The sequence below is a fragment of the Trachemys scripta genome, chromosome 3 (genome assembly GCF_013100865.1).
Source record: "Trachemys scripta elegans isolate TJP31775 chromosome 3, CAS_Tse_1.0, whole genome shotgun sequence".
Lineage (NCBI taxonomy): Eukaryota > Metazoa > Chordata > Testudines > Emydidae > Trachemys > Trachemys scripta.
In genome coordinates this window covers 42,341,419-42,367,202 of record NC_048300.1, presented here as the reverse complement: position 1 = coordinate 42,367,202, position 25,784 = coordinate 42,341,419, and the positions used below count along the sequence as shown (strand labels likewise).

Genomic DNA, 25,784 nt, shown 5'->3' with positions numbered 1-25,784 from the left:
TGGAATGGATATGAGCAACACATCTCGAAGAACAACAGTTACAACGGTGAGTAACCGTCTTTTTCCTGTGTATTTAATTTCCTGAAATCTTGGGTTTAGACTATATCTGAAGACCTTAGGTGGTAATTAAGCTAAATTGTTAACAATTGTTTATCCAGGCTACAGGTAAAGTCAGCTCAACAGCTAAGGTAACTCTTTAATTGGGTCATTGTGGCATCAGAGGTAATTTAACCAATCACTATTCCTCAATAGCTGATTGGCATGCAACAGGTTCCGTTGGTTGTAAGGAGGGGGGACTGGACACATGTCAAGTTAGTAGACTACTGTGTCAAACTGTCCCTATTTTTAAAGGTTCCATGGCTGCCAGCTATTTGGACATCAGTGCCTGAAAGACACTCTGTGGTACTAGTGCCTCAGCTGTGATGCACACTGAAGTAGCACTGCTGGGGAAGTGAGACAGGAGCATAGGCAAAGCTCTTAAAAGTACAGGGACATTGGGACTCTCAGACTGGGCTCTCCTGTCCGTCCTTTCATATAGTGCCAGTCTTTGTAATATAGCCCTCTAAACCAATAAGTCACTTGCAAATTAAGGGGCAGATTCACCAGTACACTTTGGCTGATTTGTACTGTTCTGGAAATGCAAAGTAGCTGCAAATCTGGGTTAACTACCTAGTGTACTCTGGCTGCCTTATGTTTAGGGGCGTACCAAATTCACAGCCATGAAAAACGCGTCATGGACCATGAAATCGGGTCTCCCCCAAAGGAAAGGTGTGGGGGAGGAGCAAATAGCTGGGGGTGGGGCGTTAGAGGGTTACAGATTTTTGTAATAAGGCAAAAATTGAGTGTCTCTATTCAGTCCATGATTTTTTAGTTTCTAACAAAGTTATGAAGTTAAGTTCACAGGCTTGTCTTTTGAAAGCATTGTGCAGGTTTCCTGATGAGGACTGATAGGTCAGATATAGCATGTTCATTTTGTGAAAAGTGTTCACCCATAGGTGATGTGTTTTAGTCTTTTGTCATTTTCCTGTGTGAGTTCGTTCAAGTGCATAGTGATTGTCTGGTTTCACCCATGTAGTTATTGTTGGGGCATTTAGTGCACTAGATGAGGTACACCAAATGTTATGATAGACTTGTAGGACCCATGGATCTTGAAAGGTGAGTTGTGGAGGATTTGATCATTGTAACAGTAGAGATATGTCTTCAGGTTTTGCATCTGTTCTGGCAGAGTCTAGTGCTGCTTTGAGTTGTTGTGTCCTGGTCTGTGGGGAGTTTGCTTCTGAGAATGAGGTTGGAGAGGTTGGGGGGTTGTTTGAAGGCCAGAAAAGGGGGTTCAGGTAAGATTGCTTTCAGGATGGGGTCTCTATAGAGTATGGGTTGTAGTTATTTGATCTTCAGAAGCAAGAAGCCTACTAAACAACCACTGGGGCCACTGAATGATCGTGATGCTAAAGGAGCACTCAAGGACGATAAGGTCATTGCAGAGAAACTAAATGAATTCTTTGCATTGGTCCTCACATCTGATAAGTCACCAGGACCAGATGGTATTCACCCAAGATTTCTGAAGGAACTCAAATGTGAAATTGTAGGACTACTAACTGTAGTTTGTAACCTATCATTTAAATCAGCTTCTGTACCAAATGACTGCAGGATAGCTAATGTGATACCAATTTTTAAAGTGGGATCCAGAGGTGATCTCGGCAATGACAGACCAGAAAGCCTGACTTCAGTACTGGGCAAACTGGTTGAAACTATAGTAAAGAACAAAATTGTCAGACACATAGATGAACATAATTTGTTGGGGAAGAGTCAACATGGTTTTTGTAAAGGGAAATCGTGCCTCACCAGTGTATTAGAATTCTTTGAGGGGGTCAACAAGCATGTGACAAGCGGGATATAGTGGATTTGACAAGGTCCGTCACCAAAAGCTCTTAAGCAAAGTAAGCTGTTATGGAATAAGAGGGAATGTCCTCTCATGGATTGGTAACTGGTTAAAGGGTAGGAATAAATGGTCAGTTTTCAGAATGGAGAGAGGTAAATAGTGGTGTCCCGCAGGGATCTGTACTGGGACCAATCCTATTCAGCATATTCCTAAATGATCTGGAAAAAGGGGTAAACAGTGAGGTGGCAAAATTTGCAGATGATACAAAACTACTCAAGATAGTTAAGTCCCGGACAGACACTGAAGAGCTACAAAAGGATCTTTCAAAACTGGGTGACTGGGCAACAAAATGGCAGATGAAATTCAATGTTGATAAATGCAAAGTAATGCACACTGGAAAACATAATTCCAACTATACATATATAATGATGGGGTCTAAATTAGCTGTTACCACTCAAGAAAGAGAGTCATTATGGATAGTTCTCTGAAAACAACCACTCAATGTGCATCAGCAGTCAAAAAAGTGAACAGAATGTAGGGAATTATTAAGAAAGGGATAGATAATAAGACGGAAAATATCATATTGCCCCTGTATAAATCCATGGTACACCCACATCTTGAATACTGCGTGAAGATGTGGTTGCCCCATCTCAAAAAAGATGTATTGGAATTGGAAAAGGTTCAGAAAAGGGCAACAAAAATGATTGGGGTATGGAACAGCTTCCATATGAGGAGAGATTAATTAGACTGGGACTTTTCAGCTTGGAAAAGAGATGACGAAGGGGGATATGATAGAGGTCTATAAAATCATGACTGGTGTGGAGAAAGTAAATAAGTGTTATTTACTCCTCATAACACAAGAACTAGGAGACACCAAATGAAATTAATAGGCATCAGGTTTAAAACAAACAAAAGGAAGCATTTTTTCACACAACGCACAGTCAACATGTGGAACTCCTTGCCAGAGAATGTTGTGAAGGCCAAGATATTTCTTCAAAAAAGAATTGGATAAATTCATGGAGGATAGGTCCATAAATGGCTATTAGCCAAGATGAGCAGGGATGGTGTCCCTAGTCTCTGTTTTCCGGAAGCTGGGAATGGGTAACAGGATGGATCACTTGACGATTACCTGTTCTGTTCATTCCCTCTGGGGTACCTGGCATTGGCCACTGTCGGAAGATAGGATACTGGGCTAGATGGATCTTTGGTCTGACCCAGTATGGCTGTTCTTCTATTCTTACACCCCATATGGGTTCCAATGATGAGTGGCCGTAAGTGACAAATAGGGGTATGTGGGCAGAGGAGGTTTGTTGTTGAAGGCAGTTTTGAGTGTGCTAAAGTGTATATCCTGGACTTTCTCGTAGGAACATATTCTGTGGTATCTGAGTTCTTGGCTATAGATAACAGATTTCTTGGTGTGTTTGAGGTGGGTAGTGGATCTATGAGGGTAGGTGTGGATGATCCTTAGGTTTTTTTGTATGTAGTTGTCAGTAGGGTTCCATTGTTGACACGGATTGTGTTGTCAAGGAAGTTGATGCTAGTGTGGGAGTGTTCCAGAGAGAGTTTAATGGATGGGTTTTGGTTGTTGAATTTGTGGTGGAAATCTATGAAGCAATTTAAGTTGTCTGTCCAGAGGACCAGAAAAAGGAAATTCCATAAAAAATAATAAAAGACAGAAACTCTGTATTGCCTGTGGGTGAACACTCTTCACAAAGCAATCACTCTATATCTGATCTGTCAGTCCTTATCCTCAAAGGAAACTTGCACGACACTTTCAAAAAATGAGCCTGGGAGCTTAAACTCATAACTTTACTAAACACGAAAAATTATGGACTGAGTAGACACACTGGATTGAGAGTTTATTACAACAATCTATAATTAAAAACCTCCTTCCCCTCCCCCCCCCAAGCTACCTCCCCACCCCTGCTTCTGAATGGTGTTAATGGGCCACTTCACCTTGAATGGTCCCTTGAAATATGTGTTAACTACTTATGCTAAACAATCTTTTCCACCTTGTATTTAGCTGTGAGGTTGAGTTCTCGTCCCAGAACTGAAGAAGAGCTCTGTGTATTAAGCTGGAAAGTTTGTCTTTCTCACCAATAGAAGTTTGTCCATTAAAAGATATTACCTCACCCACCTCATTTCCTAGATATCCAGTTTCCTAGATTTTACCCTTAAATTGGTGATCTATATTCCCAACCTTAACTCAGTGTTAACATAGCTTTGGGGCTAGCAATAGTTTTGAATGTGCATGACATTGAAACGCAGCTTATTGGTACATACTTCCTAATTGAGGAGCTGATGTCTAGAAAAGACTTTGTTTAAATGCTGGATCTGCATCACAGGAAACAAATCTCCTAGTTAAATAAAAAATGAAACCTTTTCTAGGATAAGAAACTCAGCATCCGGACGTACTGAAGGCTTTTAAAAGATACAATAGTCTGAAATATATTTAGCCTTTTTTTAGTTAAATTTAGCTATATCCTTCTCTTAGGAAGAAAAATTAAAAAGACCTACATCTGATAAGGCTAAGCTATTTTGCTGATTAAAGTGTTTCCATTATCATTTGTGATATTTAGTTATGTTGTGTTGTCTTAATAGTGTCAATTTAAAATAGTTAAATAATAGTATCACTTACATTTTAGCTGGCCTACTGTGTTGTACAGTTCCTGGAAAAAGATACGACATTAACAGAACCAGTAAGTGTTTTTCAACTGAGTATTTTATTTTTGTATTTCTCATCTGAATTAAAATGTGTCAGTGCAATTCTCTCATCAGTGATAGCATTATTTGCCAATACTAATTTTGAGTAACTAACTGTAGACACTTCCGGAAAAATTAGGGTTTGTAAATCCAGGACACGGGCCAAAAAAGAGAGAGAATTTTTTATTTTGAAAGTACAGCTATATCTATTGGTAATAACTTGTGACAAAAATGGGAATATAGACTAGAAAATAGTTAAATTGCTGAGATTATGTGACTGACCTCAGTATTGGGAAAAGATCCTCAGTGTTCTTGGCCATGCCTTCCCAGTTAGTTGATCAGAAATTGGATTTTTCTGTCCAACTGGAAATTCTGATATTTTAACACTTTGTTTTCATCCTTAACTGGGACAAAAAGTCAAAATATTGAAATGTTTCATGCAATGAAAGATCCTGAAAAACTTTGATACGCAAAATGTTGAAATCTTTATTTCAGCAAAATGAAATCTGGTGCTAGGGTGACCAGGTGTCCGATTTTTGACCGGAACACCTGGTTGAAAAGGGATCCTGGTGGCTCCAGTCAGCACCTCTAACCAGGTTGTTGACTGTCCAGTTGGCAGCGCCACACAGCAAGGCTGGCAGGCTCCCTGCTAGCCTCTGCACCATGCGGCTCCCGGGAAGCAGCCGGCATGTCTCCGCTCCAGCTCTTATGCATAGGGGCAGCCCAGGGACTCCGCACCCTGCCTCTGCCCCAAGCACTGCCCCCGCAGCTCCCATTGGCCAGGAACTGCTGCCAATGGGAGCTGCAGGGGTGGCGCCTGCGGACAGGGCAGTGCTGCCTGGCCATGCCTCTGTGTAAGAGCTGGAGGGGGGACATGGCGGATGCTTCCGGGAGCTGCTTGAGGTAAGCGCTGCCCGGAACCCTCACTCCTCTCCCCCCTCCCACTATCCTCCCCCAGCCCTGATCCCCCTCCCGCCCTCAGAACCCCTCAGTCCCAGTCCGGAGTACCCTTCTATACCCCAAACCCCTCAGCCCCACCCCAAAGTCTGCACCCCCAGCCAGCGCGCGCACACACGCGCACACACACACACACGCACACACACACACACACACACACACCCTGCACTCTAACCCCCTGCCCCAGCCTGGAGCCCCCTCCTACACACCAAAACCCTCAGCCCTACCTCAAAGTCTGCACCCCCAGCCACAGCCCCCTCCCGCACCCTGAATCCCTCATTTCTGGCCCAATCCTGGAACCCACAACCCCACTGCAGCTCCCTGAGCCAGGCCAGTGAAAATGAGTGAGTGAGGGAAGGTGGGGAGAGCAAGTGACGGGGGCGGGCATGGTGTGAGAAGAGGCGTGGCCTTGGAGGAAGGGTGGGGCAGGGCAAGGGTGCTCAGTTTTGTGCGAGTAGAAAGTTGGCCATCCTATCTGGAGACATCCTCAATAGAGCAGGCACTAGGCATAAACAGACGAAGCAATTGCATAGGGCCTCGAGCACCTCAAGAGGGTCCCCTAATCATTTTTTATTATAAGAACTTGCCTGTTTTAGTACTGGGGGGGGCCCAAAAAATATTCCAGTTTACGGTCGGTCCCCAAGGGGCTAGTACCCACTCTGATTCCAATATCAAAATGTTTTGTTTGAGGTCAGTTCAACATGTAACTGTCTGAGCTGCCAGAGTGCGTCATGGGAGTTGTAGTTCAGGTGCCTTGGGCCCCCATTCTCCTCTGTGGGCCTGGCCAGACTCCCTCTCCCATGATGCACAGCAGCAGGTCAGCCAACAAACTGAAATGTTTCAATTTGGGATGATCTGATCCAAAACAAAATTTTCATCTTGTTTTTCCCCAATAGAAAATTGATTTTTTTTTGGGTATAAAACTGAAATTTTCCCACAAAAAAAATTGAATGTTGTTGAAACCACTTTTTTTTTTAAACAGAAAATTACTGACCAGCTCTATTTACAGTGCAGGATTGTTGTTCTCAATAAAAGAAAAATGAATTGTGTTTAGACAGTAATATTGACATGTGCACAGCAAATAGTTTTTAGATATGGTGATGGGTGCCAAAAACAGTTGGAGCAAATAACAAAAGTTAAAGCTTCTCAGCATATAAGAATCTATGGACACAAACTGTAATCCAGAATCCAGACTTTTAAAAAACAGTTGTCTCTGGCCTTATGGTTGAAGAAAACCTTGAAAATATGAACAGATTGCAAATCAATGCAGTGTTGTCTTCCTGAGTCTTCAGTCAGTCTGAAACAGTAACTCAAGAAGAGGTGTGAACTGCCTTGTTCAGATCAATGGATTGAGTCTGAAATTTAAAGATGAATTTAAATATCAACACTAACTATTTCACTGGGGAGGGATAGCTCAGTGGTTTGAGCATTGGCCTGCTAAACCCAGGGTTGTGAGTTCAATCCTTGAGGGGGCCACTTAGGGATCTGGGGCAAAATCAGTACTTGGTCCTGCTAGTGAAGGCAGGGGGCTGGACTCAATGACCTTTCAAGGTCCCTTCCAGTTCTAGGAGATGGGATATCTCCATTATGAAATGAAATATGAAATGAAATTATTGCAGAAACATTCAGCAAATATTCCATAACCCCAAGCTGCCTCTGACACTGTCCCAAGTGTCAAGAGCCCCAAATGTCCCTTTCCTCAACTGTTAAATCCTCCAACCTGGTCATTAACAAATTCAACATTGCGATTATACATCATCAAAACAAAGAGACTAAAAAATGTGGCGACAGCATAATATTTAATATAAAAATAGGATACTGTGCTGATTGTATTTTTTAAAATATTTAAAAAGTTGTTTTAAAAAGGATAAATGAAACAACTGTAAAATTTCAACCCTGCTTTAGCAGTGTTCTGCAGAATTTACTTAGTGATCTTGTCACAGATTTTAAGTCCTGGTAGCAGTACATTATGTTCAGTGAGGGACACACAACACAGTTGAGCTAAATTATCAAACAAGAACACCAAATTCTGCTGCAGTGTTAACTTATTCTGTCTCTTTGAAATAAACTTAATTCCAATCCTCTTCACCCCTACAGAAACACACAATTGAGACTTATAATTCTGTTTTCTCTAACACAAAATTTGTCAGATTATTTTCTGAAAATGGGATTTTTATGTTCTTGAAGGAGCTCCTTACCATGGCTCAGAGCCCCCTCGTCCCTGTCCCATATATGTCACAGAAGAGAGGGCTTGCAGCAGGCCCTGACTGCAGCCGTAGGCTCCAGATAGCCCTGCTAGCTAGACTACACTGTCATTCTCCTTGCTCCACAGGTTCAAGCCACATTCCAGTTCTGGTTCCCCAACTCCCTGCTGTCTGTCTCCACAGAACAGTGCAGAGAGCATGCACTATAATCCAATTAACTCCCCATTGTGGGGAAAGCTTTAAAGCAAGAAGCAGCTGCAGACAGGTTCCAGCAGGGCAGAGAGATTGAAAACAAAGTATCAGGCACCTGGCTTCAACATCATGTCAAATTTCAGTGGCAAAAATGTTAAATTCCATGGCCAGACAGTCCACAGAGCTCTGAATGTATGTCTACACTGGAATTAAACACCTGGTGACATTTGGGCTTGGAGCAGCCCAGCCTGAATGTCTACTCCACAAACAGCCCCGTGAGCCTGAGTCAGCTGACACAGGCCAGCCGCAAGTGATGAATTTCAGTGTAGACATACTGTGAGATGAATGGAGCATTTTACTCCTTTTGAAGATTTATTTCAGATTCTTTGTGTATTCGGCGAGACAACATTGGCTTACACTTTTGCAGCCATGAGGGCTAGAAATATATTTAAAAAAAAAAAAAAAAAAAGGCTGAGATTCTGGAGTACAGTAACTCCTCACTTAATGTTGTAGTTATATTCCTGAAAAATGCGACTTTAAGTGAAACGATGTTAAGCGAATCCCATTTCCCCATAAGAATTAATGTAAATAGGTTCCAGGGCAGCTTCCCCTACTCTGCAAGCACCAGAAGCGGGGGGTTCAACTTTCAGCCTGCCCACTCCACTCCTCCCCCCACCCTTGACCTGCCTCTTCTCCCCCCCCACCTCCTCCCCCTTTACTTCACTCGCTGTGTCCTGGCTCCTCCCTCCTCTCCCTTCTAAACACCGCAAGCCAGCTGATTGCCGCGTGGGGGGGGGAGGCACGCCGAGTCCTCGCCGGGAGGGGGAGGTGCACCGAGTCCTCGCTCCTTCCCCCTCCCTCCTGCCTCCAAACCGCCGCAAGCCAGCTGATTGCCCTGGGCAGGAGGGAGGGGGAAGAAGCGAGGACTCGGCGCATCTCCCCCCTCCCTCCCCTGCCTCCTGAAAGCCGCAAGTCAGCTGATTGCTGTCGGCAGAAAGCAGGGGAGGGAGGGGGAGCCTGCACGCCGAGTCCTCGCTCCTCCCCCCTCCCCCCTCCCTCCTGCCTCCAAAACACCACAAGCCAGCTAATTGCTGCGGGCAGGAGGAGGGGGAAGGTGCTGATCTGCGGGGTCTGCTGGCGGGCCGGGGGCACAGGGAGGCTGCCAGCTGTGGAGAAAGCAGGCAGCCAAACAACGTGAGAGTGGAGCATTGCACAACTTTAAATGAGCCTGTTCCCCAATTGATCAGTGACGTAACAACGTTAAGCGGGACGACTTTAAGTGAGGAGTTACTGTACAATTCTTCAGAAGTGGGATCACAAAGTTCTGGATGTAGATGACAGAATTGTGCAATGGCTTAAAGGAGAAAAAGATCAGAAATTGAAGCTCCACAGTAGATGAAACAGCACAAAAACCCTATAACTTCCATCATGTTATACTGTTGCTTTCAATTTATGTCTTGCCATTGTCAAAGAATGTGCACAGGTGTAACACAGGGCAGAATTTAGCCCAGTGATCAAAAGAATTTTAACTAGATTTTAAAGATGCATGAATCTGAACAGAATCCAGCTCAATCTGCTAGCAAGAATAAAATGCAGTAAAAACTTACTTTTACTGCTTTAAATAAGCAAATATGATTTTGACTGAACACGTGGAACAGCTACATTAAGTGAGAAGACCCTATTTTTTGCATAAAACTGTATTTTAAATTGAAAATTGTGCATATGCAGTGATCCACTTTCCTAAACAAAGTACTGTCATTTTCTTTTCTTTTTTAAAAAAAATTGTTACGGCAAAGTTATCATAAAACATTAATAGACTACATCATACATTAGTTATTACTTATGATCAGGTTAATATTCAAAGCACCTAGCTGAAGATTCTGGCTTGCTGGCTGGGGACCCTTCCTCTCCTGAGGACACTAAAAAGGTGACTAAAATTCTAAACCTATCCTCTGTTTGGTGCTTCTCATGTGTACGTACTTGGTGTGAAACCGTTTCCATTACAAAGACAGTCTATATTTTACTATACCACAAATCATAGGTGAAGTCACATTTTTCCAGTAATATGCAATACAAAATCTTGCTGCTAACAATAAAAAAAAAAATTAATTTGTCATTTTGTTTAAAGTGAAGATCCTTTACTGGGCCATTTTGTAAGCAATTCAGAGGATCTCTAGGAAGCTGGCATTTTCTTATAAAATGAAGCTCTCATAATTTCCTCCCAAAACCTTCTTATACCTTAATACAACTACCACACGTGCAAGTATGCTCCCTTTTCTGCGAATCCCCTCCAACAGAGTATGTCCTGAGTAGCAAAAATATGGTGAGTCTTAACTGGAGTCAAATGTCATGTATACAGTGATTTATAAACATTTATAAATAAATAAACATATATTTCTTTGTGAGCTACACAAATTGAAGATGTATATCCCCTTTCCCATGCAGAGACCCACTCATCTAGATCAGTTTCTTTGTCCAAATCCCTCTCCTATCTTTTCATCTGGGTTGTTTTCCTAGCAATATCTTTTTCAATCAAAATTGTAGTTTTCTTATAAATTAAACCTTTTGTTCCAGCTTGCTCCCCAGGTCAACTCCTCAAATGTGGTTAAAGTTCTATTGTGGGAGGGGGCTCAGGGCTGGGGCAGACGTTTGGGGTGCAGGGGGGATGAGGGCTCTGGATGGGAGTGCAGGCTCTGGAGTGGGGTAAGGGATGAGGGGTTGTGGGGTGCAGGCTGCCCCGGGGCTGCGGTGGGGAGAGAGGACTCTCCCCCAGGCCTCTCTCACTGCAGCAGCTCCAGGCTGCGGGAGGGACTCCTCTCCCCCGGCCGCGGCAAGTCCGGGGCAGATCCGTGCTGGGGCTGGCGGGGAGGGACACTGCAGTGAGGGAATTTAGGCTGTCTTGTATCCAGATTAACAATGTAGTGCAAGTTGATAACTTAATTGGTCGTTAATATAGTAAAAGCACCCTGATTGGTTGCTAATTAAATCACACAGTGTTTTAATATCATGTGCTTCAAAGAGCCATAAGAGGTACTTTGAGTGTCACTGCACTGTAGTCTTGACACTTCAGGAATACTTGGTTCGGTGAGCAGCAAGCTCTATACACAATTCCTGTAAATAATGGGGATTGTCCAACAGGTACATATGGCTGTAGTTGAACCCCTGTGAAGTCTAAAGCAACTGTCAAGATTGGAGTATCCAAATTTTGTAAATGCTTTGGCTAATGTGAGCACTAGGCAAATGTTTGAATGCTAGCCTTAGTAAATAGACTTTTTTGGGGTTTTAGTATGTTTTGAAGAAAACATTTAAACGGTAATGCTTAAACAGCACTTTTAAAATATGCAGTACATGTTAAGTACCTGGTCCCTGTTCTTTGTAGGCTTCCTTAGCATTGTAATTTCCAGGCATGGGTATCTAGCTGATGCATACTTGAAAAATAAAAAAAGCTATTTTTTTTATGCAGCTGGAGTTCTCTGAAAGTAATATCCCCATAGGGACACACCTAACTTCTTAGGCCTGGGCATGACCTATTTACTCATTCCAGCTGAGAAAGAAGAAATTTAAAAATACTAAATGACACAATTAAGTCTCCTGGACACTTCGACTCCAGGAAATGAGGGAAACTTTAGACTTTTTAGTTAACGCTTAGTTTCATGCACATGAGGACTTGAGCTTAATTAATTCATACTCCCAAGTAGAGGTGTGTATAGTAATTTCTCACTAATCTGTTTTGTTCGGCAAATGTTAACTGTCTGCAAATATTATCTGTTTTTCTCTTGCATTGCTCAAGTTGTTTTGTGCCTGGGGAGGCAGGCAGGCGAATAAGCTATTATGCTTGTAAATTTTCTGTTATGTAACCAAGGAACCAAAGTCTCAGCATAATTATATAATTAACTAAGCTGTAAGCTAATTAAGCAACAGAAAAATTACCAGGACTTCATTGAAAATGTATTTATGTAAATAAACTGCTTAACACTGTAAATCCAGCAAAACTAGGACAGCTAATTTAAAAAGAGTGACTCCCTTTCCACGCCTCTTGAGTGTGGTGGGGAAGCAGATAAATGATAACCAATAAAGATCTGTGTGAAGGAAAATCAGAGGTTAGTCTCAGTAAAATTTAGGAGTTTAAATTCTCTCTCCCCTGCCTTTTTTTTTTTTTTTGGGGGGGGGGGGGTGTATTATCTTTACTGTTCCCACTCTGGAAAACTAGCGGATGAGCTCAGAAGTCTCTAAAAAGTAATGCCATTTGGACTAGTACCTTGCAAGATAGCCCTTAGTTCATTTCAACACTTCAGGTTGCAAGATTGTAACCCCATTTGGTTTGGCTAAGATCCCTCATTTCATAGAATATCAGGGTTGGAAGGGACCTCAGGAGGTCATCTAGTCCAACCCCCTGCTCAAAGCAGGACCAATCCCCAGACAGATTTTTGCCCTAGACCCCTAAATGGCCCCCTCAAGGATTGAACTCTCAACCCTGGGTTTAGCAGGCCAATGCTCAAACCACTGAGCCATCCCTCCCTTTTTTACCAAGTCTCTGACAGTTGTGACAGCTTGTTTCAGGAGTCATGTTGTCCATGTCTTAGATGGCTGATTTATTGGGTAAGTTTACATAGCCCACAGAAGTGAGTCTCCCAGCCTCGGTTGATAGACTTGGGCTGACAGGGCTTGCGCTGGTGCTCTAAAAATAGCTTTTATGTAGACAGTGCTTTGAAGTTGCAGGTTGGGGTGGAGCTCAGGTTCTGAAGCCCATCCCCATTCCCTAAGCTTCCCATTAAGACTGGTCTTCACAAGGGAACTATTGTTCTCTGCATATAACTTGCTTCCTTTTCATGAATCTGAACTTGGGACTTTCCTGGTTGATACCGTGATCATGTTCACTCTCATTCACTTTTCATTGAAAAGTGATACTCAGTTCTGCAACAGCAGCAGGTTCTTCTCTCTAGAATGAGGGCTTTAATAAACCTTCAAAGTTGGAAGCTATGGTAATGTTGAAAATATGAACCAGTGCAGTGATACATGCCAGACTACCTGAATAGTTCTAAGAGATGTGACATGCCCTGTTTCATCTCCAACAAGGTCCTATAGACTTAGTGGTTGCTGAATTTGGCATTTTTCCAAGATAACTTGGAAGTTAGCCTTTTTTGTCATACGCCATCCTCTTCCCTTATGAGAAGAGAAGAGGGAACATGCGGTGGAACATACTGTGCTCTGACAATCCCTCTGCCACAAAAGCCCCTTAGTTTGGCCAGACCAGAGCATGGGGTTTAAGGCCTCTTACATCTGTCTCCATTAGTCCCTTTTTCACACCTCTTGGAATGCTTGCTTTTGCTTTCTGTGTTACAATCTGAACTAGTTCTTGCTGCTGCCGCAACTTATCCTTCCATGCAAAAACCTCTGTCTGTATTTACCCAAAATACATATTTCTTAGTGATCTGGTCCACATCTGTTTTCTGTGGTACTGTCCATTTTAGGGACTTTAAAATTACTAACTTTCCCATTGAACCTGTAGGACAGTTTTCTCTGTACTACCTCTGCATGAGTGTTGCATTGAGAAGGAAGGTGAGGTTCATCTGCTAATGGAAAATCCTCAGTGTTCCATTAAAAATAAAACAAAATAATGATGTGCCCACAGTCGACCTCAGGAAGAATTATGCTTCCTAAGAAGAGATTCTCTGAATTTCTATTTCAAACAGTTAATCAGTCTTTTCTAAAACTCACAATTTACTTGGCGAACCCAAGATACAGACAATATAGTAGATTACAAAAGATTTGCACTATTATCTAAGTAAAACAAAACAAAAAAATCACGAAGCCTCCAAGCTGGCTGCTACTGGGGACAGAATCAGTCTCTGTGCAAAGATTATCCAAGTAGATCAGGCTCTCATTTCAGTCATGTTTTAATCAACCTGGTCTGACTGTAGCAGAAGATTGGGGGCCCTTTCCTTGAGGTCAGAGTCTGTCATGCGTGAAATGTCTCCATCTCTGAAATATGTAAAATTGCCACATGGAAATCCTGTTTACATTTTTAGTCATCACTACTTTCTCAATTAAGAGGCAAAGTCAGATGTTTGTTTTCACAGAGTAGGCCTTCAATTTTTAATTTATTGTTCAACCATCTGGAACAGGATGTAACTTCTAATTAAGTCTTCCTAGGGTCTCTACCAATCTCAGAACGGTAACTCCCAATAGAGTTATCTGAATATATTTTCTCTACAGATAGTCATCCTTTTCCAGTTTGGGTCTTTTGGCATCTCAGATAATAGAAAGGAATCAAAGGTGTTTGGGGCTTGGATTCCTCTATCTAGCCTTATAAGAGTTGTTTGGATCTGAGACAGCGTGCACGGTCCAACAGTTGCAACTTTTTAAATGGTTCCAGGTCTGGAGTTGCTGGGGCAAGTGCCCCCCAAAGAATGGATCTTTAGAGGGAGATCTAGCTACATGCAGTAGTGGGGCTGTTTGGACGCTCAAGAAACTTTTTGAAGCAGTGTGAATTTGAGAGTAAAGTTGTTGAAGTATTCTGAACACAAGGCAAAACACATGTCAGATGACCCAAAATGTTTCAATCCCCTTTGAACTACAGTTTTGGATAAGTAGTATAAGATTCATATAGTCTAATATTTTAATGTTAATATTAAAAATCTAGTTGCATACATACTGGAAACTTATTCTGATTTAATTTTTTATTTTTATTCTTATAATAGGTTATCAGAGGATTGCTCAAATTTTGGCCAAAAACTTGCAGTCAGAAAGAGGTTGGTCTTGTTATGTTTTAATGAATTATTCTCTTGTAACTGATATAAAAAAGTGCTGCAGGCTCAGAAGTGTTTTACACCTGTTGTGCTGTTTGTGGGATCTTGCAGGATTCTTTTTGTGGTTCTCGATTTCATAGGGCACTGAAGTTCACTGTAGAAATTGTGCAAACTTACTACTTTATTTTAAATCTGACAGCACTACTAATAGTAAATGCTCGTATATATGTTCATCACTAAAGATTCCTAGGATAATGTATTATCATTGAGAGGAATGTTCTAGTTAAGTCCCCTGTTCTTTGGTAGGAATTAATATAATTTTTCGAAAGAAACATTAAAGCTTTTTTTTAAAAAGCATTTTAGCGGTTACAGTGAGTGTAATCCATCTGCAGTGAGTGCTAACTATGAAAGTTTGACCAGGTCTTTTTCAGTGACTAAAGCATTAAATAAAACGTTCATTACTTTATTACAAAAAATGTTATACATTGTAATTTCATGTTTCGGTACAATATGTCTAATTCTTAAAATGTACTTTTTAAATGGTCTTGTGAAATCCATTTTTCTGATTGGCTCTGTCCCATGTCATTAAAAGTAAGTAGTTGGGAGCTTGGTGGCTTCATTCGTCAAAGAAACCTTCTAATTCTATATGAAAGCAGTGTCCTTTTAAGACTCTTTTATGTATCAGTTTTCTTCGATTTTCTGTGTTACTTACATACTGTTATACTCCTGGCATTTTAAAACTGAAATGAAGCATTTGTAAAAAGAATTCAGAATGGAGAAGAATGAGTCTCTGCAGCCAAAGCTGAAGAAATAAAATTTCTTCTGGTTTTCTTCAAAGCCTTATTTAAAATCAAATGACTTTTTAAAAACTTTAAAAGCAACCATGAAGAGGAGGCAATAAAAGATGGTTGTTATATTCTGGTAACTGAAACCAACAAGTAAGCCTGCTTACAAAAATTAAGAAGAAAAAATAGTAAATTGCAATAAGGAATCTTGCACGAGGTGATAATGTGCAACAGCAGTAATATACCATGTTTCTTGGAGCATACCTGTCAGTGTGTACCCTATTTTACTGATTATTCCGTTGGTATCCTCAGTCTAGCTATGTGATAGATTATATAAACTTTCTATATACCTTCTGAATGGCATGTATAAATATAAAAACTTTTCTTTATAAAACAGGTGATGTTTTTAGGTGAAATTGAAGAAATCTTAGATGTAATAGAACCAACCCAGTTCAAAAAAATAGAAGAACCTCTATTTAAGCAGATATCCAAGTGTGTGTCCAGTTCCCATTTTCAGGTATTAAATAGTATTTTCAATAGTGTTGCACATTTGACTTCTACATTAATTAGTACTATAATGTTTTGTGGTTCTGATTCTGAAATGTGTATTTCAGGTTGCAGAAAGGGCTTTGTATTTCTGGAATAATGAGTACATTCTTAGTCTGATTGAGGAGAACATTAACAAAATTCTACCAATTATGTTTGGTAGTTTATACAAGATCTCCAAAGAACACTGGAATCCGTATGTATTGCTTATTCTGATGTTGTTTTTTTAAAAGTATTATCAGAAATAAATTGTATTAGCCTACGTTCCTGTCTTAGACTGTGATCATGCAGACACTTATGCAGATGTTTAACTTGATACAGGTGAGTAATCCCATTGACTTCAAAATGTGATGAAGTGCTAAGAGAATGGTCTTTATATTAATAAGCATACTTGAAGGTAGAATGTCTAGAAGAATTTATGTTCTCCCAGTTACCACTTACCACAGATAGAAATGATTACTTAGCTGAAGTAAGAGGTTTTTCCAATTTGAATTAAGATATTGGATTTCTTTCACGTCTACATCTTTCATTGATTTGTACCCTTATGGTGAAAAGTTGGAATTTAATGAAAAAATGTCCAAGGAAATTGGATGGTGGTGTGAATGTTACACAGGTTTGACTTTGTGTATCATTTGTAACATGACATATAGTAACATATAGCACATTAGGAAACTTCTGATGCATCAAATGATCCAAGGAAAGGACCATGAGCTTCTTGCAACATCTACATCAATAAGTTTATTGTTGTCCAGGGTAATGAAGGAAAATTTTAAACTCTAAGCAAGTGGGGGGAGGGAATTTTTTGCATGTAAAATGATGTCCACCATCTGCTTATACAAAAGGATGTGAGAGAAGAGAAATGACTGTTGAATGCTGTCATTAATATATAACTCCTAAATGTTAAACAATGAGGCCTATTGTGTGAAGTTTCACTTAAAAAGTAAAATCACTATTGCACCTAAGTCTTAAGATACCAAAGTGTGTGTGTGTGTTTGTTTTTTCCAGTTAGTGAAACGTTTTGGAATGAAAGAATGAGAAGATTACATATTAGATGATTTAGAAATAACAGATTTGGGGCTATTCAGTATTCTGCCATCTTTAAGTGATACCTTCCCCTCAGTGTTGACTAGTAAAACCTTATTTTAATCATAGCATAAGCAACTGACACCAAATAAACACAGGACGCTGCTCAGAGGGTTGGTTGTGTATATCTTTATTCTGTTGGCCACTACAGAATTGTACAATTGTGGGAGAATGAGCTGAATTCTGTTCTGGCTTATGCTTAATCAACAGAACTGTTAAATAAATTCTAAATGCAGAAACTTTATTGCTAGAGATGCAGGAGTTACAAAGAACTCACTTGAAAAGTTATAGCTGTAGTTCGATTTAATATGAAAAACAGAATTACTAAATCTAAGCAATGGATTGAACCATTAATGCTTCAATGAGAATGTGTCTTCGCCTACAAATATTCAAGCAGATAGTAAAAACTGGAGCTATCCAACATACTCTAGTTCTGTCTAGTATATCTAGTTCTAATAGTGTGTAAGTTGGAGGATCCATTTTACTGAAAACTGAGAGATCTCTTTTCTAACACTGAGGTGAAATTAATTTTATAGAAGAAACTAATTTACTTTTTGGGCTTCTGCATTGGTATGTCAAAGGTGCAAGTGAGCAGTGTAATAGGAGTTGACAAACATATAACATTAGTTCACCCACATAATACAAAATCGGTGCGGGCAGACATGTTAAATCCTCACAGATGCCCAGTATAAACTTTGAACCAGATTATATGGGCTATTGAGTCCAATATTTGAGTTTATGAAATGGATCTTTCCATGTTTATTAAGACTGTATATCTAGCTGCAAGCACATCAGCTGTGAGACTGAATTATCAATGTTAGTCAGAAGACTAGTTCTGTGTCCTTTGTGTTTCTTGGGACCGCATCAAAATTCAGACCTGAAGTGAATCCCCCTTTTCATCAGTCACAGGAGAAGTCCCTATTTTGCCTCAATTTTTCTCATGAGATAAGTTATTCCATAAACTAGATGTCAGATAACTAAAGTATACTTAGAGGACTAATAAGTTCAGAAAGGTTTCTTTTATTGTTTCCATCCAGCTAATAGAGATAAAATGGAAAAACTTTCCCTGATATGCTTGGATACAGATGTTTCAGAATTATATACTTCAAAATGATTTTTTCTCTAACAGAAAATAAGAGCTTACTCAGCTTTAATGTGATCTTGAAGGAGAAAGTTTATGCTGTGAGGAAACTTTTGTGGGGGATGCACTCAGTAAACATACTAAGTATTTCAATTGGGTTTTAAAGTTTCTGCTGTTGCTGTGTTTGGGACATGTTTCCATTCTGGTACTTTGGGAGGGTCGGGGTAAGCAAGCAAAATATGGTGAATTTTGGCTTCCTATTTGTTTAGTATGATAAACTTGCTGTTTGCACTTCCTAACGGTGAATGATAACTGGACATAGTGTGATGAAAACAGAAAACCTGTCATACCTTTTTATTTTCTTTGACACTTATTTGTAAATATTTGAAATTATTTAACAGTATATACAGTGTCATAAGTGTATATGGCACTCTAAGCTCTTCAGGGCTGGGACTATTATTTGATTGTAGTTTAAATTGAGACGTAACTTGACAAGCGAAGATGAACGTTAGTGGAGAAAGTGAGAAGGGGGAGGGTAAGGGTTAAACAGCTAGATCACCCTGCTGTTTGAGTTAGTAATATATGCACCTTGAAGGTTTCATAAATTAAACTATATCCAATTCTACCCTGAAAATGTTCCAGTATTTCTTTTGAAGGATTATTAGTTAACTCTCAAGTGTAGTACCTACTTTAAACTTGCTGGAGGGGAATTAAGGGAGATGGGTCTTAATATATCTGAATAGCATCTTTTGCCCTGGTACTGGTAGAGGAGCATAATCCTAAAATGGATTATTGATAGACATGCAAGAAAATAAATGAAAAGCCTAAACCCACATCTCTGAGCTCTGTTTTTACATTTTTACCTACAAAATCAGACATGAAGGCGGTGTCTTGTGCCATGATTATACATTAGAACAATTTTCTAACAGGGAGAGTGGCACAGATCACCCCAAAATAACTTCCCCTCTCCGTAAAGCATTTTCTGTAGTGTAATCAGCAGCTGTGTCAAACCCTTTCCCTTGCTTGAGGCTCATTAGTCTATAGTTTGAGGATTTTATCCATGCCACCTTTCTCTTTAGGGACATTAGTATTATTACCCATTTTACTTTTTAATGTAATTTATTCTATTAAAACACTGACAGTTACTTTAATCAGATTTCAGCCTTGAAGGATATTAACATTTAAAAAATCATTCACTGTAGCTGGTTTATGTGAAGCCTTCAAGCTTTAATGTTTTATAAACCAAGGCAATGAACCAAATGTACTAAATGCATGTTCAATAAATCCTCATGTTCATGCATACAGGAGACTAGAGTAAACATCTGCATTTAAAACTTAGTTACAATACTGTCTAAATGAAGTAGGGCTGGAACAGAAAGAGGAAGTCAGATGCTAGTAAACAAATCTTATATCCAGTAATTTACAGTGCCTTCCTTTTGTTTTAGAACCATTGTAGCACTGGTGTATAATGTGCTGAAAACATTGATGGAAATGAATGGCAAGCTATTTGATGAACTTACAAGCTCATACAAAGCAGAAAGACAAAGGTAATCATTTTCTTAGTTTGTGTTTCAGAAATGCATCACCTGGGGGGGAGGAGAGAGTATGTACTGAATTTATTAATGTGAATAAAACTGCAGTATTTATAGTGAAATTAGTTGCTCATAGAAGACTTACAGTTGACTGATATGGTTTGTCAAAGGATAGCATAATCTCTCAAAGACAGATGTCATATTCTGCCACTGAGAATCAATACGTTGAGCTTTGATATTTGGCATGGGGAAAATCCTGACTCCTTATAGGAGTAAAAAAATAGTTTAAAAAAAAAAAAAAAAAGAGGAGTTTATAATAGACACTCCCCGACTTACGCAAGCGTTCCTCGAATTTTGCATAAGTCAGAAACGTATCTCCGACCATTATGCAAAAAAAAAAAAAAACAACTCCTCCTATTTCTAGCTTATGGAAGTTTTTCCGTAAGCTCGGATTTGCGTACATCGGGTTTATGTAACTCGGGGAGCGTCTGTAAATAAGAATAGCATATGCTGTTTCATCAACTTGCACATTGTAATTATAAAGTAATTATAATGCACATTGCATGTGGAACCTAGTCATGTCTAATCATTTTACTTTTTCTGTAGAGAAAAAAAGAAGGAATTGGAACGTGAAGAGTTGTGGAGAAAGTTAGAAGAGCTAAAGCTAAAGAAGACTCTGGTTGAAAAGCAAAACGTGCTAAATGCACACAACAGTACAAGTGCCAAATAAAGAAACAATGACCTCTGCTTGATAGACATACTTTTGTACACATTTTTGAAATATGTAAAAATTGCAAAAGAGAAACTTCATCAGTATAGTAGAAATGGCCAACTTTTTTTCTGGCATAATGTAAATGGGGAAAAAAAAATCTGACTTTACAAGAGTTGAATGATATATCATTACCACAGCATATTGTAAATTTGTTTAATCATTGATATGTCACTTCTGAAGTTTCACAGAAATGAATTTTATTCATAATATGAGTGAGAATTATGGGAGTGGTGAGAATTATGACTTGAATTTTCTTTTTGATTGTGTTGCACATAGGTGGTATAGTCTATGTACATTTTTCCTTTGTTTTATACATGCTTTTTACATTGCTGCAAACCTTGGTTGAGATTCTAGAAAAGGCTTCTAGTTCTGCTGTATTTTCTCAAATAAAACTAAGGTACATTACTTTTTACCTGTAACTTGATGGGATTCTCTGTGTGCCCCTTATTATTAGAGATCTCAAAGATACTGCTGTATAGAATTCCACTGAGTGAAGATGCCTATGCAGTGGGTTTAAATTTTTAATTATGAAAAGCACAAGTTAGAAATAAGATGAAGTATGAAAACACAAAATAAAACTCTAGTTTGAACAGATGACTGTATATCTTGTGTCTGACCTTCCACTTTGATGAATGCCTTGCTCTTCACGTGCCCCCTCCATGCTTCTCTCTGCTGGGTCTGTTTAAGTTTGTTTCTCATCCTGCAGCTGAGGATGGAGCTTCCCTTAGAGCCCATCAATGAAGCTCTTATGTCAACCCAAGGAATCTCTGTGGAACAATGCAGTTCCCTCCTTCAGAGGCTGATTTGAGCTGTCTGCAGCAGTTTCAGCTTCTGCTGGCCTGGGGAGTGAGACAAAATCTGGCATTCCAAACAAGGTTTCTCTATGGCAGTGCAGAGCACTAACCACAAATGCCTTGTTTTATTTAATGAAAATGCAGTATGCTGCTTAAATATGGAAAAAGCCGACTATAGAAGTCATTTGTTTTACTTAATCAAGTCTTGCTCACATCTTTTATCAGACGTACCATTCCAATCTCTTAAATTGCAGTTGTGTGAAAACTGTTTTGTAATAAAATCTTCACTGGGGGATTGAGCCGCATTCAATAAAGTCTTTATGTTTGTATTTAATGCTGTATATCACCTTCTTTTTGTGTCTCTCCATGATAACCAGAAGGCTTATGTTAAGTGAGTTGTGCAGAAATGTGTGCACTATTCAGCCTGAATGAAAAGCTTAAGGCCTTGTCTAGACTGCCACTTTATAGCGCTGCAACTGTCTCGTTATGGGGTGTGAAAAAACACCCCCTTGAGCGCTGCAAGGTGCCAGTATAGACAATGCACCAGCGCTGGGAGCTGCGCCCCTTGTGGGGGGAGGGGGAGGTTAGCGCTGTGACACGACTACACAAGCCATGTTAAAGCGCTGCCATAGCAGCGACGATGTGCCTGTGGCTATCTAAACTCCAGCTCTGGAGCGGAGTTAAATCTTGGCTGACAAAGCATAAAGGTTGTTGACCAATGGTATGATTCCACAGATAACTTGTGTCCAGGCCCTGCAGTTGATCAAGTATTGAATGTTCAATGCCCTGTTCTTAGCTGTTGAACTACCTCACCAGTAGGTGATACATTCCTAAAAGTATTGGCCTCATTTGTGTATCTGCTTAGGTGTGAAAACTGCTTGACATCTAGAGAAGATAATTACTTGTTTTCCTTAATTAGTTCTCAAGAGATTTCTTTACTGCTTGTAAGTTCGTTTGAAGAAAAAAGAAAAAGGTGCACGCAGTCTTCAGTAGGCAAGTCTGTACAATATTTGAATTAGGTGTGCTGCTTTTCTGTAGAGAAACAGTTTTTCCTTACTCCTTTTTGGCTTGGCTTGTTATATTTCAGAAAGGAAATGGGACTGTGCAGCAGCTTCAAGATATCTAAAACTGACTGACATGCCCCTAGCCTCTAATTGCATGGGGAAAGACTCAGTGGGATGCAGGATCTACCAAAGAATGTTTTCCTTGAACAGTCTGGTCCTGGATAAGTGCTTGTGCACTGTCTGGGTTCCCTTAGAATGACCGCTGGTTTGGTGGACTTGAAGTTCAAAAATGTGAGAGTAGTGTTTTCCCTGGGAACCAGGACTACACTGAGGCAGAGCATAGCAGTGTAGTTCTGACTATGGGGTGTGTCTTCACTAGCAATGTTAAAGTGCTGCTGTGGCTGTGTAGTTGTGGCAGCAGCGCTGGGAGAGAGCCACCCCCATGAGAGGCGTAGCTCCCAGTGCTGGTGCACTGTCTACACTGCCACTTTACAGCACTGAAACTTGGAGTGCTCAGGGGTGGGGTTCACACCCCGAGCGAGACAGTTGCAGCACTGTAAAGTGGCAGTGTAGACAAGGCCTTAGTCTCTTTAGCAATATGCACCACAACAAATCTTAAATCAAAATGGACAACATGTTTACAGAGCAAATGCTCTGTATTGATTCTTGCTTCAAAGAAAAGTAATGGCAGACTTGCAAAAATAGGAGACACAAATACTCTGTAGTTGCTCAGATGTGTCTTTAGAGGACAAACTGACCAAGAAACGTAAGTACATGTTTTCTTTTATATAAAAGTTTATATTTAGAGCAAATATCATGCATAATTTCTCTTCATTATGTATTGGAGAGTCTTTTAGTCATCTGAAGGGGGGGAATGGGATTGGCTTCAAGTATAAGATGTTACCTTTTTTTGATACATAAAAGTAAGGTTTGCATAATAAGTCCCTATTTTATGCTCCTACTACCTAAACAGTGGCAATTTCATATCCGCATTGGTTCCTTTTTCATTGCAGCTGATTCTGCACTACTCCGTGTTTTGCAGCTAAATGTTACATTTGAGACCTCATAGCAGAAATTCTTGTCTGAGGTACTCCAGAAACCACAATCAATCTAGCTAGTTAAAGCCATAAGAATAGGTTCAAACACTAACAAAAGATAACTCATTTGGCAAACTAGGCTAAGGTAGAAGACATGCATCCCAAACAATTCAACAAATGAATGCTAACAGAGAGCTATACAATGTGTTAATAGAATTTGGAGGGAGGTCTTGAAATGAGCACCAGCGCACGGAGAGGCTCTACTTACCTGTGCATCTCCCATCCATTACAAAGGGCTTATTTTTAAATACAGAAATAAGGGTTCTTTAAAAGGAACCAGTTTTGGAGAGAAAAAAAAGACTACTCAAGTGTTTAGTTATGTCTAGATGTCACCTGCAGGGATTCTTTTGTTGGTTCACTTCTATTTCACAAAAATAGAACTGCCTGAATATTTAAATTTGCTGTAGTACAACTCCTCAGTAGAAAGAAAACTGGTTTCTATCCCTATGCAGTTGTTCCAAAAGAAATGGGGTGAAATCTTGACAAAACTGACTTCACTGGGGCCATATATGTATACTAACCAGCTGGATCACTTGGTACTGATAATCAGAGCCCTGCATGGAAACAAAATTTGTTTCTGCATCCCACCTGCAAATATGGTCCGTGGATAACTGCAGATTTGCAGGGCTCTATTGATGATCTCCTTCCTCCCTTCTAGTTAGAGGAAAAGTATTGTTAAAATTGCAAATCTGTTCTTGCTGCTTAGAAGGTACCCCAGAACTGTTAAGTCACAGGGAATTGGCTTGGTTTTGCCCATTTGGGTAAGACTCCGTTTGTTCTGCCTCCTGGAACATTAGAGTAATGGAATTGCATGGGGCACAAGTGGGAGCTGAATTCAGTCCTAAGTCTTAGCAAGAAAAGCTTTGTACCTTTTCAGCATTTGATATTCTTCCTGACTCCGTATATTTTTGGAGTCAGATACATGTTTTGGTTTTATGAAAATTCTTTTATATCCCCTCAAAAATGAATTCCAAAGGTAAGGACTCAATATGGGTTCTAGGAGACAGAGAAATGGGGATTGGGTTTTATGGATAAAAATAAAGTGTATATATGAGGTTAGGTTAGACTTAAGCAGTATAAATTGTGATTTTTTTTTAAAGCTCTAGGTACAATAGAAAACATTATACCTCTCAACGTAGAACTCTCAGTAAATGGACTTTAAGTATTATACTGTCCTAGGCCATTATAGGCTCCATTTCCTTTTTTCGTTCCTAAATCATCATTCCCAGCAATTAGGTTCCGTGTAATTGAGTTTCAGAAACTCACCAGCTTGAGTTCTACAAACCTTTTGTGTTGTCCCCAACCTTCCTTGGGACAGAACGCCACAGCCTTGCTTGTGTGTTAGAATGGTCAAATTCTGCTCTCATTGACTTCAACAGAAGTTGTACATAAGTATTTGTGAATCTGGTTTATGGAAGAATCACTGATGAAGTATTAAGGCAAGAGGCTTTGTTTAAGAAGAAGTAACTGGCAGTGATCCATGACATATTCCACAGGGCTTACACATAACTTGCTTTTAAAGTAGCTTTAATATACAGTCAGTGCATCTTAACCAAATGGGAAATGTTTGATAAAAATCCGAGGTGTTCTATGTAATAGGTTGGAGATTTAAGAAATTGAACCTTTTGACCCATTTTTACATTGATCTGGTAAGTGCTTTGCTCCTTTCTGGTCACAGATAATAACTATGCCTGGGAAGATCAGACTGAGGATGACAAGTCATTTTACTGATTCGGGGCACTCTTATGGTAGCAGGGGCAGTCCATTTAGCTCATGGAGAAAAGCTTAAACTACTGTCTAGACCCAAACTAAATACAAACGTGTCTGTATTCTGTTCTAAGCTGACCTTTTGAATGTTACTTTATGAATTCCATTCCACCCCCAATAAATTGACACAAGCTTGGTAAAGAAGTTCATAACTTACATTTTTAAAAAGACATGTTTAGTAGGCTTGTTCTTCAGAGTTAGCCTCTTAAGGTTCGTGTCAGTTCATTTATGCTGTCACTTCAGCAAAGGTAAGTAGTTCTCCTTAAACACACAACTCTGTTTAGTTTATGTAACTGCTGCATTGTTGGTTGAAATTTTATCCAGTGTACTAAAAATGTTCTAAAGGTGGTTTAGTCCTCAGCTTATGTGGTTCATTGCTTGACTTCTCTTCAGGTGCCTCTTGCGGATTTTGATCATCCACTTAACACTTAGTTTGGCAAAGTCTGCTGCTTTAAACAGAGCCAAGAAAATACCACAGAGTAGAGCAATCATGTTCCAAGGATTGGCAGTGACAATCTGCAAAGGAGTTGAGACAAAATAATAGTTTCTCTTACACTCAACTTACGGTACAGCTGTTCAATGTTAAATTCCATTTCAAATTGTAATTGTTTTGCCTTATACATTTTATACAGTATTAGC

The 25,784-nt window shown here is 39.9% G+C and overlaps 2 protein-coding genes across 7 annotated transcripts in view; one reads left to right on the top strand and one right to left on the bottom strand.

The window, feature by feature from the left end:
• PPP2R5A (protein phosphatase 2 regulatory subunit B'alpha) overlaps positions 1–21,611 on the top strand; it is a 113,304-nt gene extending 91,693 nt beyond the window's left edge. The window contains exons 8-13 of the mRNA XM_034764527.1: positions 4,525–4,578; positions 14,637–14,687; positions 15,867–15,986; positions 16,084–16,211; positions 19,625–19,726; positions 20,318–21,611. Coding sequence (XP_034620418.1) covers positions 4,525–4,578; positions 14,637–14,687; positions 15,867–15,986; positions 16,084–16,211; positions 19,625–19,726; positions 20,318–20,441 — 579 coding nt within the window. The 3' untranslated portion in view covers positions 20,442–21,611. The remainder of the gene's footprint in view (positions 1–4,524; positions 4,579–14,636; positions 14,688–15,866; positions 15,987–16,083; positions 16,212–19,624; positions 19,727–20,317) is intronic.
• Positions 6,570–25,784, bottom strand: part of PACC1 (proton activated chloride channel 1) — a 99,335-nt gene continuing 80,120 nt past the window's right edge. For 5 of the 6 annotated variants that reach the window (XM_034764529.1, XM_034764528.1, XM_034764530.1 and 2 more), the window contains one exon: positions 22,871–25,661. In XM_034764529.1, the coding sequence (XP_034620420.1) occupies positions 25,503–25,661 (159 nt within the window). In that variant the 3' untranslated portion in view covers positions 22,871–25,502. Of the gene's footprint in view, positions 6,895–22,870; positions 25,662–25,784 lie in introns of those variants that run through there. The other variant, XM_034764533.1, reaches the window with a different exon arrangement.